Source organism: Condylura cristata, unplaced genomic scaffold (assembly GCF_000260355.1).
Source record: "Condylura cristata isolate star-nosed mole 26May11 unplaced genomic scaffold, ConCri1.0 scaffold00015, whole genome shotgun sequence".
NCBI classification, from domain to species: Eukaryota; Metazoa; Chordata; class Mammalia; order Eulipotyphla; family Talpidae; genus Condylura; species Condylura cristata.
Window position 1 is genome coordinate 45,866,541 of NW_004567116.1, and position 20,470 is coordinate 45,887,010.

General features: G+C 36.2%; 1 protein-coding gene across 2 annotated transcripts in view; it reads left to right on the top strand.

Annotated features, from left to right (window-relative positions):
• The window catches only part of DDIAS (DNA damage-induced apoptosis suppressor), a 28,859-nt gene extending 14,746 nt beyond the window's left edge, over nucleotides 1–14,113 (top strand). The window contains exons 2-6 of one of the 2 annotated variants that reach the window (XM_012725084.1): nucleotides 648–773; nucleotides 8,449–8,610; nucleotides 9,526–9,643; nucleotides 11,188–11,305; nucleotides 11,402–14,113. In XM_012725084.1, the coding sequence (XP_012580538.1) occupies nucleotides 661–773; nucleotides 8,449–8,610; nucleotides 9,526–9,643; nucleotides 11,188–11,305; nucleotides 11,402–13,668 (2,778 nt within the window). In that variant the 5' untranslated portion in view covers nucleotides 648–660 and the 3' untranslated portion in view covers nucleotides 13,669–14,113. Of the gene's footprint in view, nucleotides 1–647; nucleotides 774–8,448; nucleotides 8,611–9,525; nucleotides 9,644–11,187 lie in introns of both variants that reach the window. The other variant, XM_004683709.2, reaches the window with a different exon arrangement.
• Nucleotides 14,114–20,470: the final 6,357 nt, after the last annotated feature.

Consider the following 20,470-nt stretch of genomic DNA (forward strand, 5'->3'; position numbering starts at 1 on the left):
GCCTGGGTTTTCCCAGGAGTTCCCAGAAGGGAACTCCCCATTTGCCAATTCCCCCTCAGTTACCTACCTTCTAGTGAGTCCAGGGTGTTTTCGTTTTGGTTGAAACTTGCAGTAGTAAGTCTATAGTCCATTTTCAGTCCTCAGTTCCTATGCAAGCCTGGACGCAGTGATCTTGGAAGTCTTTACTCTGCCACCATCTTCCGGAAGTCCTCTATGAATAGTATTTTAATTTGCAAAGCCAGCATTTGAATTTTTTAAAAAGAACGCATAAAAGAGAATTCTTTGATGTGTTTGATACAAGGTTCTTAGCGGTCCTTCAATTTCCCTTGAGCATGTAACATATTTTTCTGTTTGTGAAACCTAAACCTTTTTTTTTCTTCAAGCTTATGTAAAAATATGTGATTTTTTTTCAAAAATGAAAACCATTTCTCAATAATTTAGATTCTATAAAAGATTCACACAAGTTCATTTACAGTTTTGCCTAACAATATTTCTTTGAACTATGCTATTTCAAAAATCTTTCCTATTAGTACGCTTAATATAGTGACACTATAACAGGCATCATTGGCATTGTGTGGAGGGTCATTTCCTAAAATAAATTTAAAATTTGCCATTCTTTCCAATGCCTGTTTTGTTTTGCTTTGCAGGCTGTGTGAACACATGAATAAAAGAAGAAAATTTCTTCTTGCCTCAGTTCTTGCTCTCCAAAATTCGAGTTTTCTATATCCTTCATGTGAAAAGTGCTTCTCTCGGATAATCCTAGTCTCCACAAGGTAAAAAATAAAGCTTATAAACATGAGCAAGAAAGTATAGTATATGATGTAACTTTCCTGTGGCCCAAGGGCAATTCACCCTACCTGGACAAACCTTTTAATACGGCAGCCCTAGGTAGTGATATTATTGTTAATGCCAATCTTTTAAAGAAGAAATTGAAGTTTGGAAAAGTTAAGTCAACTAGTCAGTGTCAGAAATATTTTCAAGCCTCTAAATTCACAATCATCATATTCCCTCCAAATTAGCAGTGGAATTTGTGTCCAGAATGACGTATACCCTTTGTTTTCCAAAGCTGCACTATCCCAGGAAAGGGGAGCTCTGCTGGGCCCCCACAGCATTTGGTCTTTACCTGTGGAAACTTTACATGGAAATAAAATCCATTATTTGTATATATTACTTTGACATTACTACACAAAAACGTATTCCTCTCATTTCTAGTGCTTATCATTTTTACTGTTTCTGCTTTCCTTTTAGTTGTATGCCAATACAAGAAAAAGAAATTTCTTCACTTTCATTTCCCCGCTACCACAGCACAAGTTTTACAGGAGTCCACAACCTAGCATCTGCTGATTTTAGAGACCTGAAGAGCAAAGAGTCTGCTCCCCAAAGATTTTCCTTGAACCTCAAATCCTTAGCAACAACCACCATATTCAGTATTTTATGGAGTTAACTTTTTTGACCTCCAAGATTAGAGCAGTGATAGTTTACAAACTCCACTCTGCAGAGCTCTGTGAGAGAGAGGTAGGGATTAAAGACATAACAGTAGATAGCACTGACTAGTAGGTAGGGCGTTAGGGCCCCATTGAGTTTTCACAAGAACTCCATTCTCATCGTTGTATTAGGGTGCCAAACTGGGTTTCATTTGAAAAGAAATTTCATGATACAGTTAAACATAATAGACTACACGTTAGACAAACAAATATAAAAAAATACATGTACATAAAGTTTGTCTGGTTCTTCATCTTTTTGTATGTACTAAAAATGACCAGCAAGAAAGGGGATTTATTTATCCAGATAAATTGTACACCTAGCCCAATATGTAAGCTGCCTTTTTAGGACAGTTAATGTTAGCTTAATAGGACCCATATTCTATTCCTTTAGGTCAAGAAATTTGTTTTTGATACTAACAACTTTCTTTTTCTATCTTAAAATGGGGATTATAGCTCAGAAACTACCTATCCTCTTCTCCATTTCCCCCAACCCCTTTCTGACTTGTTTTATTTAATTAAGTAAAATTTTGGTTCACATACATGGGTCATCACTTTCTCTGAGGGAGGATGAGAACAGAGATACTATATGAAGCCTTGGGTATACATTTCTCTAGTTGTTTTTTTGGTTTTTTGTTTTTTGTTTTTATTCAATGGATCAATAAAATTGGGAGGAACATTATACTGCACTAGGCATACTTATCTGGGGTCTCTCTATAGGTTATAGGCATATATGAATCCTGTAGCCACCAAAATAAGTAAAATGTTACATGTTTGTAGCCACCAAAATAAGTAAAATGTTACATAACATGCTTTCTGGGAGAGCATTTCCATTGCTTTTATCATATTTTCAAAGAGTTTAAAGACCAAAAAAACACTTAAGAATCACTGATTTCATCATGATAAATATGAGTACACCAATCTAGAAAAATAAACAAGTGAAATTGATCAAAAAAAAAGATAGGGCCCTCCCTGGTGGTGCAGCAGGTTAAAGCACAGTACTGAGACGCTAAAGCCACCTCAGCATGAGTTTGATTCCGGCCCGGGAGGTGATCCACATGGGGAGGTGATCCACATGGTGCTGCAGTTCTTTCCTGACCCTGCAGACCTTTCCTCACCCGCTTCTCTCAGCAGTGTACTTTGATGATCAGCCTGTTCTGCTCCCCACTCTGTCTCTGGTGAGTACTCTCACCGCCCCTATACCTCTGGCCTGTACCCCAGTTCTATGTGCATAAATAAATCTTAAAAAAAAAAAAGCAAATTATTCAAATATATCTTTCCTTATAGAGGCTTCTTGGCCTCAAAACTGCCATTTTCAGAATAATTGTAAGATTGTCTTTTCACTCTCCATTTAACAATGCTTAATAGGGTTTTCCAGAGCCTACCTGACATATGATATCAGATTCAGCAGAGAAAGATAAAAAAGAATCCAAGTGTATTTAATTAAAAAAAAAAAAATAGACCTTCCCTTGTGGCAGCACAGTAAGCCAGGTGCAGCTTCTTCAGTGCAAGTTTGATCCCCAGCCCCGGAGGTGACCCACATGGTGCAGCAGACCTCTCCTTTCTCTCCCGCTGCTCCCCTCAGCAGTGTACTTCATTGATCTGCCTATTCAGCTTCCCACTCTGTCTCTGGTGAAGCCTCTCACTGCCCCTGCACCTCTGGCCTGTACCCCAGTTCTACTTGCATAAATAAATCTTTAAAAAAAAAGAAAGAAATTAGATTGCTATGGTCAACCTTCAAAAAAAAAGAAATTTGCAATATATTGTTCACATTTCTCAATTTTAATTTTTTTTTGTTTAAAATTTCTTATTTTCAACTATAAATATAACAGTTGTGCAAATAAAAAGATCCATCTTAGTAGTTTTGATGAGTGTAAAGTATCCTAAGACCAAAAAAGTTTGAAAACTGCTTTCCATAACAAATGACATTATGGAAAAGGGGTACCTGGCAAAGTGAAGACTAGGGTTGTGATTTGAGTATATTGTGTCTACCCTTGCTTGTCCCATCACCTGGGAGCTTGTTAAAAATGCAGAGTCTTGGGTCTTGCCCCAGATTTTTGAAGTAGAACCTCATTTCCACAATAACATCATTTCCAGATGATCTGCATTGAAATTTGAGATGCTCTCATCTTTATTTAGTCCATACTAACATTTAATTTATTTCAGTCCAGTCCTGTTCCCAAAAAAGAATAAAGGAAACTATATAAATACCTTTACACATATATATTTTGTTCAGTAGTGTATATGGTTTAGTGTGTATATGTTTTAATACCAATAGACCTAGTTTCTGTCAGCCTTTTGTGTTAGTCTATATTCTTTATTACAAAGTAGTTTATTAACCGTATTATTGAAGTTTTATAGGAAAGAACACCAGGCTAGGGATCCAAAACTTTGACTTTCAGTCATAAAATTCACTATCTCCACGTTGGGCAATAATTCATCCTACTTTCTCATTTATAAATGGGTATAAGCTCCTTGTTTATATATGAGAATGAAATCATGTTTATCAAAACATTTGTAAACTGTAAGCACTGCTACATATTATTCTGAGATTTGCTAAGAATTTACTTTAGACCTGGATACATTTAAATATATAATCTTTAAAGAAGTTGTAACATTTAGAATACAATTCATTTCACTAGAGTTTGATACTAATGTAGTAGTTTTATACCCTATTGATTCTGGTTACCTTTAATTTATTCTATAGCCAGACTATCGCATAAACTCCCACAGGTGTGTGTAAGATAATATAAATTACACAGAGCCATTTTCAGTGTGGCAAGAAATATAATTATCATAGATCTAATCAATAGCTTATATGAAGGTTTAACCTTTGTTCAAAATAGTCACCTAGCGAGTATGGATTTTAAGTTCCCTGAGTAGATCTCTGGCAGCAATCAGATTTATATAATTATCTTTAACATGTTTAATCAAATTTTATTTATTTACCATATGTTTACATGACAGTATGATTTGGGGAGTCCATTTCACACCTCAATTTGTGCACATTCTACATTCACTATCCACCACCAAAGCCCCAGTGCTGTTAACCCATCATACATTGCTCTCCCCATGCCCTGTATTTTTCACAAGAACCAAAGTTATTTTTGTTGTGTTTTGTCAGCTTGTTTTCTTTGGTTATTTGTATCTCACAAATGAGTGAAGTTATCCAGTAATTGTGTTTCATTTTTTGAGTTGTTTCTTAGCATAATCCCTCAAGATGCATCCATTTTGTCTCAAAAGGCAGTTTCATCTAAAGGATCATGCATGCAAACATTATTCACATATTTAGGATTATTCCAGAATAAAAAGTTAGAGTAAAAAATAAGCTAAATCTATTACATTTTAAACCTAAGCTACAAATTATCTAAACATAAGCATTTTATTTTGAAAGTAGCTTTCTGAATTCCTTTACAAAAGTGATACTTTCCCTTTCTTACCTATAAATGAGATCTTATCAGCACACAGAAGAGTTGGTTCTTGACAGTTCAGCAGTTACTTAGAGTTCACCACTGTTCTGATACAACCTGGCATTCCAGTGTGTTAGTTCATCATGAAACTGTCTTTTCTCTGTAGACCATGGGCCACTGTGTGTTGACTTATTCTGCCTCTCTAAAGATAGACCTGGCCGCACATTGGTACCCTACCTTACCATATACTTAACCGTTTGTTATTTGCCTTCCCTTCTTTACAACTTGCCTATGTTGTCCTTTATTCTAATTGTTTTATTGTCCCTCTAGACAGGGAGCTGCCTGTGAGTAGAGATCAGGTATTTTTACTTCATTACCGCAGTTTGTTGAGTAAATGATTTTATGAGTCCTGAAGCAACTTGACCTACAATCAGATCACATAGTCATGAAAATATAAATGTGAGAAGAAAATACAAAGAGCCATAATTGCATAAAATCTTGGATCTTGCTTAGTTTTTAATCACTAATTATTAAAAATTAATGATAAGTTTTCCAGTAGTCTTGTAGGGAGTCTGCTTGTAAATCAGGCTACTAAAGAGCCATAACTGATGAGTCACTGCTGTCTCCCTTCAAAATGAGGTTTTCCACTTAGTAGCAACAACGGGGCAGAGGTAAAAGAAATGAAGAAAAGTCCACTTAATCAAAATCATAATATAACTTCAACTACCATAGCATCATATATAATAAACAGAGCATAATTAAAATGTCAGAATTTTTAAACTCCAGGTTGATCTGTGGACTTTATTGACCAACAAAGAAGATTGCTTTCAGAATTAAATAGAAATTTTAAACTTTTATGCTTGCTTTGACACACAGTGTACAGCTTCATAAATCCCAAGAGAGCCTACAGCACCATAGCTAGTGGAGAGCATGTAATTCCTCATGTAAACTGCATGTGACACTGACCAGGGGCACACCCTGCTTCCTGCCATGTGATGAAGACATCCCTACATGAAAGGATCATGCTCAGTAAAATGAGCCAGGAGAGAAAAGGAAAATATGGAATGATTTCACTTATAGGAGGAATATAGGCGAACTCAATAAAGGATCAGGAAAAAGAAATAACAGTAATAAAAATAGCAACAAAACTAGCAGGCAACCATAAATAAGACATTCTGTGAGGAAGGAAGAAGAAAAGGGAGAAGAGAGAACAGCACAAGGAACTATGGTGATAGTTCTGGTGGTAGGAATTTTAGGGGGACTTCACAATGATGTCAAAGATATAAATTATATAAAATAGCTTTAAAATATTTCACTAAAAATGGTGCTTTTAAGAAAAACATGGTTTTATTTTTGGCAAGAAGTAACATTTTTGTAAAGTATGTTTTAAATTGTTTTCCATATGTAAATGTAATAACCAAAAATAGTCTTTTGCATTATTTTTCCTGATTCACATTTCAGAGTTTCTCATCTATAGAGTCCGTATATCAGCTTTCACATCTTGTTACATGCATCCATTATTGGACTATGAAGGTTTTAAAAATACATTTGTCGCTAGGTATCTATCCAAAAGACATAAAAACACTGATTGAAAAAGATACCTGCAGCACCATGTTTATTGCTGCTTTATTTACAATTGGAAAAACATGGAAGCACCCAAATGCCCAAAAGTAGGTGACTGGATTAGAAAGATGTGGTACATATATACAATGGAATATTACTCAGCAACCAAATAAGAGAAACACATGTCTTTTGCAGCAACTTGGATGGAGCTGGAAAAGATCATGCTTAGTGAGATAATCCAGGAAGAGAAAGAAAAATACCGGATGGTTTCACTCATAGCAGAAGTATAATGGACCAGGCGAGAAAATAACAAAAATAATGAACAACCATATACCAGAGACATTCTGTGGGGGTGGAGTGGGGAATGGGATCAAAAACGGGGGGTCAGGGGGGTGGGGAGGGAAGTGCATGGGATTATGGTGATGGCACACGGGTGACTTAGTGATGGGAAACCCGCGGGGATTACAATTGAGATGGGGAAAAAAATGTACAAAATGATGTAAAAATAAACTGTTGTAAAATTTAAAACAAAATACATTTGTCGCTCACTGAACAGTATTGTCTACAATATATGACTTAGCACATATTTAAATTATTGAAAGTAGGATGCAAAGTGTTTTTGGTTTTTCTTTTCTTTATTGTTGTCAGGCAGACTCAGGATATTCTCTTCTCCCTCTAGTACTTATGTACTTCTAGCTAAGATATTCTTCTCAACTGGGTATTGTACAGGTATTTTTACCTTGATATAACTTCTGAAATGGTGAAATTAGATTACTTTTTGGAAAAGTCTTTTTGTACACAGATGCTGTCTCAGCACTGTTTCTCTCAGACACACTGGTATGTGGAAATGTAAATGTGACCTTGATAGAGTACTGAAGACTGCAAGTCCAAGAGCAGGATGCCTAACATAGATGTTATTTGAACTCTCTTGGTTTACAAGTGGCCACATTCTTGCTTTGTGCTCATTTTTTGTGATTTTTTGTTTGCATCTTACCACTCTTTCTTTTTTTTTTTTTTTTTCTTACCACTCTTTCTTAAACCAATCATTAACAACATAAAGAAACACAAGGTCCTGTGTTTAACCATAGTTAACATATGTTTAAAACATAGGTGTTTTAAGGAGTCAGTTTGGTAAATTAAGCACATGAAAGATAGATACCAGACTTATAAGATGTTGCACACAAGTAGAAAAGTGAGAATAATAACTATTTAATATAATTTTGAGAGAGAAGCAGGCCAGTGCTAAGCAAGATCCTCTTTATTTTTAATAGGTATGTTTTCAACTTTGTCATCGTTTCCTTCTTCAAACCTGAATTTTACAATTGTAAAAATCAAGAAATCAAGGAATTGAGTGACTCTCCCCAGACTTGACAGCTAGTACATGACAGTAGAGTTACACACAATAGGTAGTTATTAACAAGAAAACCTTAGCCAAAATTAGATACTGCTTTATAAACAAATCAGTCAAGGTATTTCATACCTACCTAGTTTTTTTGATCTAACAAATTCTTACTATATTCCAATGAATTAAACTAAAGAGTGTAATGGTAAGAAAAATGTAAATAAGCACTTTCTGTGTAAATGTATTAAATGTTTCAAGCCTTTTCTCTAATTTCAGGTTATTTTTGGTGTGTGCTCCTTCGTTATATTTAGTTGGCCCATTAACCCTAATTTGATAATGATTTTAACTACCAAATAAAAGGATCTCTCTACTTCCCTCTCACAGTTCCTTTTTCTCTTTCACAAAGATACATACCACACTATAAATAAATTTTCCTTCAGGTTTCTCTTAATTATACTGATTCTATTTAAATCAATATATTCAGTTGTTATGAGTAGGGACATTCAAAGAATTGATCTGAAATAGTTTAAGAAGAACATAAGTTATAGAAAAACATTTGTACACTAAGTATTTTTAGTTTTCTGTATTTGTTTTTTATCATATGAAAAATAATTGTAAACCTCTCTGTGCTTTCTGCCCCCCACTTTTCCAGGTCTAAATGTCCAAAATGTGGCTCTACTGGTGAAGCTGAAAATGTCAGTTACAGATACAAACTTTCCTTAAAAATTGCAGAGTCAAACAGATTATTTGACATTACTGTATTTGGAAGCTGCTTAGATACATTTTTTGGTCTTACAGCCACTGGTTTATACAGGTAGGAATATCTAAAGCATTCTTTTTCCTAATTGCTGTTTTAATATATTAGTAGAATTTTAAGAAAAGTATTTTTAAGATAATTCAAATTTTATATGAGACCATTTCAGTTCCTTAGAAGAAAAATCAAGTGAAAAATAGAAACATATTTTCTGAATACTATTATGGTGAACTAGACTCCTTTTATTCAAGCCATGTAAAGCTATACTAGGAATGTTCAATTATAAAACAAGTTGGAGAAATATAGAAAAAAAAACGTAAAAATGTTTCAAACTGAAAAAGTATCTAAATTGAGATTAACATTCAAAAGAACTAAGGTTCCTTGAGGCAGAAGAAACTATTTGAGGAAATATTTACATATCAGAAATTTTGTCATTTCTCTCACTTGTATTATTACTTCATGGCTTAGTTTGACTGATTAAGTTGTCGTGATAATGCAAGGAGGGGTGTGTGTGTGTGTGTGTGTGTAAGCTTTTTCTACCCCTCAATCTTCTACTGTCCTCCCCTAATCACTTGATAGAAGAAATGTCTGTCCATATCCTTGTTGTGCATAAATTCATTTTTAATAAAAAGGATAAGAGAATGTCCAGAGCTAGAATACCCAGGAAAGAGGAAAGATTTCTCTCTATTTAGAGGAGAAGGACTAGAGTACAGATCCCCCACCACTGCTCCAGCTGCCACTTTTAGATTAATTGCTGGGTCTGATTAATAGGTAAGCACCTCCCAATTCACACTTGATCAGTTGCCTTTTTCTTTGCAGGCTAAGGTAAACTATAGAGAACACAGTACCTCTTAAAGTAACTTTTTTTCTCTAACTCAAAAGGTTCATGCCACATTTTTAAACTGTCTTCTAGCTTTATAGTAAGCTAAAATGTTGGTTTAGTTCTTCACCTTTTTTATTTTCTTTCCAATCAAGGTACCTGCAGGATCCTAATGAAATTCCAGGAACACTGGACAGCGACACAACTCAGAACCTATTAACTAAAGCTGTAGAAACTTGCTTTGTTGGACAATGCTTTATTTTTGGAGTGACGGTAATTGAAACTTAGCTTTCTTTTTATTATTTTGTTAAAAATTTCAATAGTGGGCCCTCCCTGGTGGCACAGCAGGTTAAAGCACAGCACTAAGAAGCTAAAGCTACTTCAGCATGAGTTCGATCCCTGCCCTGGAGGTGACACACATGGTGTAGCAGACCTCTCCTGACCCTGACCCACCCACTGCTCCCCTTAGCAGTGTACTTCCTCAGTCAGCCTGTTCTGCTCCCCACTGTGTCTCTGGTGAATCCTCTTACCACCCTTGCACCTCTGGCCTGTACCCCCTTATACATAAATAAATAAATCTTTCTCAAAAAATTTCAATAGTAATGAAGTGATTTGAATTTCCTAAATGCTTTTTAGGAGTCATAACACTGAAGGCTTGGAGAAGCACTTTAAACTATGTAATATTTATTTTACCCTCCAAATTGTGTTCAAATTCTGTACTAAAACTTCAGTCAACTCTGGCTTTTTAATTTTAACATCAGTAAAAGAAGTGGGATGGAACTAACACTGAAGATAATGTGTCTGAATATTAAGACTTCTTAGAATATACTAGAAAGGACAGTTTAAAATAATTTTAAAGGTGATTTGACAGTCACTCTCCAGTCACTGTAGAAGACATTAAAATAGTCTACAGACACTGAAGGGGCAGTCATTTAGTCTCATCTACATGCTAGAGAGGACAAGTGGCAATTTTATCCACACTAGAATTGGAGTTTCAAGAAGGAACAGAGTAACAAAGTATAACTAAATAGTGAGTATCCAAAGGAAAGATGAAACCAGAATCTAGGAAGCTTCTCTTTGTTAGTATCTTCAGTGGTTAATTTTTCTTTCTTTCTTTTTTCCTTACCAAGTCAGGAAAGTTTCTTAAACTTACAGCTTATGGAAGTTAATGAGAAAGATAATCGTACCTACCACTTACTGAGCAACTATTTACTAAGTTTTGCAGTTTTCCATGTGTTTATGCTAATGTAACAATGCTACATTTTTATCTCTATTTTGTAACTAAGGTTAAATAACTGCTCCAAAATCCCAATGTTAGTTATTAGAACCAGTATTTGAAGACAAGTCTCTATTTCATTGAATTCTCTTTGGCTACTCTGCCTACTAACACTAGAGGAATTAAAGTTATGGAAATGGAGACTAACTAGAGTTGTACCTGTTTTTTGTTTGTTTGTTTTTAAAGATTTATTTATTTTATTATTTATGCATACAGACCTGGGGTACAGACCAGAGACACAGGGGTGATAAAAAAAGATTGACCAGAGAGAATGGGGAGCAAAACGGCAGATTGATGAAGTAAACTGCTGAGGAGAGCAGTGGGTGGGTCAGGAGAGGTCTGCTGTGCCATTTGGTTCACTTCCTTGGCTGGGATCCAACTCTGCTGCAGTGGCTTCAGATAGCTTCATAGTACTGCGCTTTAACCCGTTGTCCCACCAGGGAGGGTCCTGTACCTGTTTTAACCTTTTAAATCCCTGTTCCACATTTTAGTCAGGAAGAAAACTTTGTTCTCATTTAAATTCATTTTCTTCTTTTCACAGAATTTTGAAAGCCACCATGGACAAGGTCCAGATACTAGTAATTTCTTAAAGCACTCCCTTGACCTTAAGAGAGAAGTTAAAGCACTGGTAGCTTGCCAGATTCTTCTACCAGACCCAGGTGTTACAGGTTTCACTGTCATTGATTATTTCCGTCAGCTTTTCAGAACACTTCATTGTGGTTTCCAGACAACTAATAGCCACTTTCTTTCTTCAGACCAGTCAAATAGTGATCTCAGCAGCATATATGGCTCTGACAAAATTTCTAGTTTTGAGTCTCACGTCAGAGATGATTTTTCAAGATTCTGGCAGTCATCGCTTGAACTTAATTCCATTATTTCACAACTAACAGATAATCATGACTTTTCATCATCAGAACAAAGCAAGGCTACTGCTGTTCATCACCAAGACAGACAGTGTACCTCCTTTATCAAGGCCTCTGCTTCCAGTAATTGCTGTGTTACCATTCAGAGTTCACGGAGCACTATTTCATATGAGGATAAAAAGACTACAGCACAAAAGTTAGGTAAAGAGCTTGGTTTACAGACTAATCAGTCAAATACAGTACACAGTAGTCACCCTGAAATTGGAATTACTGACTATGATTTATTTCTTTGGAAAACGCAAGAGCCCATTGAGCCCAAAAATAAATCCTTCCACAGTACAATGGAAAGTAGATATTCCCAGCGTGAGCTGACATGTTACCAGCATGATGTGGATGCTACCCTTAATCTTCAGGAGATATCTACATGTTTTCCATCTTCATCACTCAGAATTAAAGAGTTAGGTACCACTTACCAGGATGGTGACCTCGAGATTTGGGATGATCTGCCGTTCTCTGAAAGCCTAAACAAGTTTCTGGCAGTTATCGAAAATGAGGTTGCTCTATCCCAGACAGAAGTCAGTAGTAAGAAGAATGACCTAGTTAATGACATCAGTAAAGTATATGAAGACGACAGCAGGTTATCTGTACCTCCCCAAAAAACTGTGAGAGCCTTGCATATACCACTAAGATCATCACAAGCAAACTCTAGCAAAAATAACCTTTCAAACTGTGAAGCAGATCCAAGCTCTAATGTTCAGGAGTCTCAACCAGATAACACAGAGGCTGTCACTATAAGAAATAATGCAAGAGATACTTTCCTACCAAATCTGTCAGCTGTACTTCCTTCTTCAAAAGGTTTAGAAACAACAGTCACTTTTCAGAAGTCTACCAGAATTCCATCATATATGGCTGAAATTTCACATAAGCATCATATGTCAGAAAGTGACCATTCTTGTCTCGGTAGCAAATATTTTCATGATCATGAAGAAAGATCACTTTCAGAAGTGAATGAAAAGCTGACAGTTTGGCATTCTAAGGGGTATAATGATATTTCTGACCTTTGCAATTTAGAAAAGAAACAATATTACAGATGGGCAAAGAACCAAGATGGTAGCTTTGCAATTTGTCGGAAACTGACATATCCTTTAGAAACTCTTTGCAGTAGTCCAAATAGAGGTATAGAAACATTGAAAGAAATGCCTTATGGACATATCAGCAATAACTTAACGCAGAACTGTTCTAGTGATGAAGGTAGCTACAATGCTTCTGCCGATCTCTTTGATGATAGTGCTAAAGAAATGGACATTGAAACAGAAATGCGCAAAAAGTCAAGGAATATTTTGATACAGTGGGGAAAGTCTTTGACAGAAAGTCACCATAGAGAATATGATTTTTCACTGGGATCACTTTCTGAAAACTCTAACCAGTCTTCACAAAAGTTATCCTTGCAAAGCATATCTATCACTTCATATCCAAAAACATGTTTTTCTCCATCTCGTTTTCAGTCAGATTCAGAATGTGATTTTGAAGATAGTCAAGACTTTGTTCCATGTTCACAGTCAACTCCAATTGCAGGATTCCACCAAACAAGAATTCATGGAATAAAAAGGGCTTTTAAAAAATTACCTGCTTTGTATTCAAGTACTCATACTAACTACAGTAAAACAAGGACTTTCTCTGACAGTAAACAGCAAGCTATCTCCAACTATCCAGAAAATATTAAAACACCCAGGCAGAAGTCCATGAGTCCTATAATATCTAGTATCAGACAGCCAGTGGATGTGAACAGCTGTCTTACTTGTGGGTGCCTTGAAACTGATACCGATGAATGGGTCCCTCCTTCCACAGAGAAAAGATTTCTTTCAGAAATTCTTGAATTGCAAACCAGGGGTTTGAGGAGGTGCCTTGCTGCCTGTAATTCTCCTGTTTCAAAAGAGTTACCAAGAAAGAAACTGAAATATACCAAAGAAAGAACTAAAGAACATTTAATTAAGGAGTTAAGTCCAAATTCAGACTGGATTTCCAAAGGGTCAGTTTTAGGACTTGGTTCTTGTTCAGAAATCAAGTGTTATCTTCCATATTCAGAAAATTGGCCATTTTCAGTATCTGAAAATAAAGGTGCTTGGTCTCCTGAATTATTTTCCCAAAAAGCCACCTGAGTCAATTGCTGGATATATAAAGCTAAGTCTGTTTGGAAACTTGTACTCCAGTGGCTTAGTAAGCATTCTTTCCATTTTGAACACTTAAAAAGAAATAAATAGAAAAGAGGTACTATCCCTTTTAAAATGTTATAAAGCCATTTTTCCCCCTGTCTCTTCCAGAATACTCCAATTCGGTTAACTTGGCACTTTATCCTGTATGGTTGATTATCTTTAGTAATATTGTTAATTTTGCTTGTGAGAAATATTTGTTAAAAACACATGTACATTTAAAAATAAAACCTTTGCAAACCAAAAACAAAACTTAGTCTTAATAGATCAGCTTACACCAGAAAATTCCTGCTATATATTAAGCCACATACTGTGTATTACTATGTATTAAGCCACATATAAGTGCCCTTTGTTGTAAAAATGCCTTCAACTGTTTTTGAAAGGGTGTGAAATAAATCAGTGTATATAAACCTTAAAATCTACTCTAGCCTCAGTTCATTAAGCAGTTGCTATGATATAATTAGTAAAAAGGATATGTAAAAGTATAAATATAAACTCTTTTTTTTATTTCCCTGGTGTTTACTAAAGAAAACAAAATATAGACTACAAAATTTAAAAGAGTAATTTAAGATGTGTAGTTTTCCACATCTACATTTTTCATTTTAACTGATTTTCTAAAAGGCAAACTAGATGACAAAATATATGTAGGTCCAAGAATATTATGTGGTATTGTGACCAACCAGACTTGTTTTACTCATTTTGAAAGAGTCAGTAACCATTTCAGGAGCAAATACTTATGTACAGACCCTGTGTCAGACCCTTCTATCTTTCATTAAAAGGCATTTATTTACCAGATTGTTCACTGCATTCCAAGAATGTACCTGACACTGTGCTAGTTTGAGATTACAGCCCTCAACATATGATGGCACATATGTTATTTCATGTAACACTCATACCATCTTGTGAAGAAGGTATTGTTAACCCAGATCCCCTTCTTTCAGGAAAATGGAAATAATACCTCTTAAGGCTGCTGTGAGAGATACGATAACAACTGAACCTGGTCCCTGCCATCTCCATCAGTGTTCCTTTCACACCAGCACACCTGTCAGTATAAGAATAGTCTGTTTCCACCTACTCCTTTATCCCTTAGATATCATTTCAAATTAGCATCTGCTAATTTTTAACTTTTACCCACTCCTTGTGGCCACCATCACCTTTATCTCATCAGTTTTCCATCACCTTTATCTCATCAGTTTTCTACTAAAACTCAGTCCTTATTCTAGATCCCATCCTTCTCCCCTAAAGAACCCAAAGTAGTTTTGAAATACTTTATCATGGATATTGATGATAAAGTATCGGGTGTGAATTCTATAGAAAACAATTTGGCTTTATCTGAAAAAAAAAAAATTTTAAAGATTTATTTGTGCATACAGAACTGGGGTACAGGCCAGAGGCTCAGGGGCAGCGAGAGGCTTCACCAGACAGAGTGGGGAGCAGAACAGGCAGATCAACGAAGTACACTGCAGAGGGGAGCAGCGGGCAGGTCAAGAGAGGTCTGCCATGCCATGTGGTCACCTCTGGGCAGGCGGGAATCGAACTCATGCTGAAGTGGCTTTAGCTTTTCAGTGCTGTGCTTTAACCCACTGCACCAACAGGGAGGGCCTATCTGAAAATTTTTAAATCTATGTGCCTTTTTTTTTTTTTAAGATCTATTTATTTTATGCATACAGAGCTGGGGTACAGACGAGAGGCTCAGGGGCAGTGAGAGGATTCACCAGAGACAGAGTGGGGAGCAGAGCAGGCAGATCATGGAAGTACACTGCTGAGGGGAGCAGCGGGTGGGCCAGGAGAGGTCTGCCAAGCCATGTGGCCACCTCCGGGGCAGGGGTCGAACTCATGCGGAAGTGGCTTTAGCTTCTTAGTGCTGTGCTTTAACCCGCTGCACCACCAGGGAGAAAATCTATGTGCCTTTTAAAGGCAGCAGTTCCATGTCTAAGAAGTTACCCCATAAAGGTCTATATAAGGAAGTATAAAAGATATTCCATACAGCATTATTTGAATAGCAAATTGGTGAAGCAAATATCTGTCAATAGGTGATTTTACATGTGTAGAAAATTGCTGGAGGGATGCACAAAATCTGTTGGAAAAAAAGTACAAAACATGGTATTTTAAAAATACATAATTATACATATTTCACGAGTTCATAATGATATTTTAAAAACAAATCACCTTTAATTGATGATAGAAAACTAATTCATTACTAGAAAAACATAAAAACAAAGGGAAAGAAATAGTTATCTTACTTTTATATGAACTCCTACTATTGAATAACTAAAGAAGTGAGAAGTTCTCTTTATAAAAAAAATTCCAGTTAATACATTTCTCAGATGATAGAAATGGAATTATCACCATTTTACAACTCCTAGTGAATAGTGGGTGTATTCATTGAGCATCTGTGGCTGCTAATATTCCAGAAAGAGACCGGAGGTTATGTTTCCTCACAAAATAATGTGTCACTCTTAATCTTATCAAAGGGATAAACCTATTTAATCATGACTCATTCTAGCTGTCCATTCACAAAATATACAGCTGCCCCCCAAAAAAAAAAAAAAAAAAAAACAGGCAGACTTGCACCTTAAAAATGAAATCAGCAAAATTCATGAAAAACTACTTGTCAAACAGTGCATCTTCTTGATTATAAGAAAAAGAAATAGTGGGAGGAGGAAACTATAAATCAAAAGACAGTTTTTTTTTTTAATGGACAACACTAAACTAATGTTTTAAAATGCACACTTTTTTGTGTCACTTGCTATGAAAGTCAAGATAGCTGTTTCTTTGAGGAAGGAGTTGACGAAGTCTCATTTCTTGACTCAAATCTGAAGATGTTTTTATCTTATAATAGTTTATTACATGATACCTTTTTCTATATGTGTTTCAGTTTTTGTTTTTTTTTTAAACGTGTAAGAATGAACATTGTAATGAGAGAAGCAAAAGACAGTGACAAGGAGCATCTCTGGACCAATCCTCTTAATTAGATAGTTTACATACTTAATCATTTGTCCCTTGTAAGTAGCCTAGAAGGTATGAGTTTACAAAGATAATGTAACTCACTCAAGGCCAGGGCCATATCACTAAAAGGTGGCAGGGCCCACGCTCTGACTTTTCCAATATACTGTCTTGCCTCAGGGGGTACTGGCAGCACTTGAGTCTCATCTCTCAGGCATTTCTTTGTGAGCAGTGGACTTGAGTAAGGTCAAAGGTAGGTTAAATATTATGCAGTGTTTTTGTCTGATCTATTTCTTGTATTTTGAACTTAAAGTAGTTTGCGATATGATAAGAGAATTGTCTACATGGGAGAGAAATGAACTCTTAAAAAAATACGGCTTTTTCCCTAGTAGGATCCAGTCTGTTTCCTGAGTTTTCTTTTGGTGACAAGCTTAAGTGTGTGACAAGCTTGGCTTCATTTCCTCACAACTCCTTCACTGGTAGAAGCATTTTCTGCTGACTAGACACACCAACACTTCCAAGAGCCAAGTGTTGGTCCATCCCTTGCCTGCCTTGAATTGGAATAACTCATGACATGCAAAATCCATGCCTACCCAATGAATTCTTCATTTTGTATTTAGAAACTGTAAAAGCTCAGGGCCTGAGTGGATAGACATAACAGTGCCTGTAAGTCAGATGTAGGTGCTTCTAGACCAGCTACTGATTCTGACAACAATGATTACAAAATGAACCTAATGAAAACATATTATCCAAGATGGCTTAAAAGACACCTAAAAAGCAATAGTGGCTGGAACATATTGTATTTTGAACCTAAAAGTATTTTTCTACTCTGAAGCTCTAAATTTAAGATCCTTTGTTTGGTAAATAGCCATAGTTTAGCAAGTCTTAACCAGTTACTTGGCTCAGAGTTTGCAATTTGGTACCAGATGAAGGGACTGATTGAAAGCATTCAAACAAATATTAAATTCAACAGGGCAGATGGACATGATTGATTGAACCTGGAATTAATAAATGCCTTTGACAAAGTGTTACACTCTCCTTGGTCTTTTGTTCTTTCTTATTTGATAAAGGTAGTGTACATATGGTTACCTATAATTCAGCCTGATTAACTAGACACCATACTGAATGTGACTATCCCCTTTCTTCATCCCCTCCCCCGAGTTTATATGTTCAACAGTGTCCAGTGTGATTGTATCTGCAGGTGGAGCCTTTGGACAGTGATTAGGTCATAAAGAAGAAGTCCTCGTGAATGGAATAAGTGCCCTTATTTTAAAAAGTCACAGAAATCTCACCACTCTGCCATGTGTGGACACAGCTAAAAGACAGCAATCAGGAGGCAGAATTACCAGACACAATCTGCACGCAAATTGACTGAACTCCCCACTCTATAACTGAGAAGTAAATTTCTTGTTTCTGTCAGTCATCTAGTCTTTTCTTGCAGCAACCTGAAAAGATTGACACCATTTTGCAATGCCTGCTAAATTATTTCATATATGTAGTATGACTTTCTATATGCCAGACACTATGGCACTTGTGATATTTAGCCCTCAAAATAATATGTAGTAGGTGGTATTAGCTCAATTTTAGAGAAGCAAAAATTGAGACAAAATTACTGTTCAAGGTCACAATAGGTATATGGCAGAGCTAGAGTTCAAAAATGTCATCTGTCTCTAAATCCATGTTCTTCCCACAAACACCACAGGAAAGACTGCTGACAGGCTACCCTAATAACTATTCCCTGGTCCTTTCTCTGTAATAAAACCCTGGTCAGGGGAGCAGTATGCCCTTTTGGAAGATTTACATTCTCTGGTATTCCTTACAAGTCAAGTTCTGGCCAGAAACATAAGTGGAAAAATGGGACTTCTAAAGAAGTCTCTTGAATAAAAGGAGCTGGCCCTTCCTCCTTCCTGCCTGTTAGGACAAGATGACTAGTGTTCCAGCTGCCATGTTGGATAATAAGGTGATCTTGAAAATAGAAAGTGCAGGTAACTACAGACACCATTATACCACAGTAACTAATCTCAGGCTACCAGCCACTAGACATATATTTACATGAGAAAAAGCAACTCTGTTCTGTTTTCTTACAATTTTTTTTATTACATATAACCAAATAATCCTAACTATATACCACTTGTATTATATACCGAATACCATCAGTCATCCACCCAAATACTGCCTACACAATTTTCTAAGGCCAAACAATTCTGCTTTTAACGAATCCCTGGTTAGTAAAACAGCTGTTTGTGACTTGTTAATGTTACTCTTACATAAAAAATAACACAACACCCAGAAAGAGACTTAACAATTGTATCACCTTCTATATTTTAGGTACCTATGTTATCTCACATGGTCAATATTTTACATAGAGATGCCCATATGTCCTGCATTCCTCCTTATTTATATAAACTGTCTAATGGTACTCATCTTTCCCCTTGTATACTCAGAAATCACCACATATACTATCTTCCTTCTATCATAAATCATTTCATGATCATTCCCATCAGTGCTAATAAATTCTGCTCTAAAAACAAAGTGCTTGTCATCTCACATTCCATTGAACATACTTAATCAGCAAAAATTCCTTAAGCTTATACTGTAATCACCCTCCATTTCTTCTAACTGAACTTCCAAGAAGTGTTCTTTCATCCCTATCACTTCACTTTCAGTGTCACCAATATGACTTCCATACTGGTAAATCCAGGTCATTTCTTAAGCTGAGGACCTTCTTAATCAGCAACATCTGACACAGTTGATCACAGCCTCCTTGAAATAATTTCTTCATTAGGCATTCAGAACAACTCATTTTTCTATTTTGCTGTCATGTGTTTCTGTCTCTTGCTAGTTCTTTGTCAGCCAGACCAAAGTTGGAGTACCGCAATGCTTAGTTGGTTTAAAGAAGAAGGAAAAAAAACCCAGTTTTTAAAAATTTTAAAGTTTTTTTAAAACCCTATGGATTTGAAAAAGTATTTAAAACTTTAGATTGGAGTGGTTATTTTAAAACTTTTAGTAATACTAGGATTCTTTTTATAATTAATTTATTTATGCATACAGAACTGGGGTAAAAGCCAGATGTGCAGGGCCTGAGAGGACTCTCCAGAGACAGAGTGGGGAGCAGAACAGGCAGATATACTGAAATACACTGCTGAGGGGAGCAGCAAGCAGGCCAGGAGAGGTCTGCCACACCATGTGGGTCCCCTCCCTGGCCAGGGATCGAACTCATGCTGCAGTGGCTGCAGTAACCTCACAGTGTCGTGCTTCAACCTGTTGCACCACCAGAGAGGGTCCAATACTAGGATATTTCTAGACGAAATTCTAAGCTGTGAAATTTGTGGCCTTGCTTCGACATCATACAAAAATTAATGTTGAAAATACATATGAAATTATATTGACCATGACTTGGAGGGTAATCTGTGCTAAGAGGTTCCTTATACTATTCTCCTTTTATCTATATTTGAAATTTTCTATAATAAAGTCAAATGTAACCAGAATAAGCACTTGCTACAACCTCCACATCTACTCCTATGGTCCAAGTTACCTTTCATCTGTATTCTATCAATGATCTCCCTAAGTGAACTTCTGCCTTGGCCCTTTATAACCTTTCCTCAACAAAGCAGAGTGGTCCTGTTAAAATATGCCAAATCACTCCTCTATTTAAAACCCTCCAAGGGTTGTCTCTAAGCCAAATCCAAAGTCCCTGTGCTGACCCCTGAGATGCTATGATCTATGTTACCATTTGCCTCAAATCTTTCTCTCCACTCATTATCTTGTGGACTTCTTGGAATCCTTTCACCTTAAGGCCTTTGTA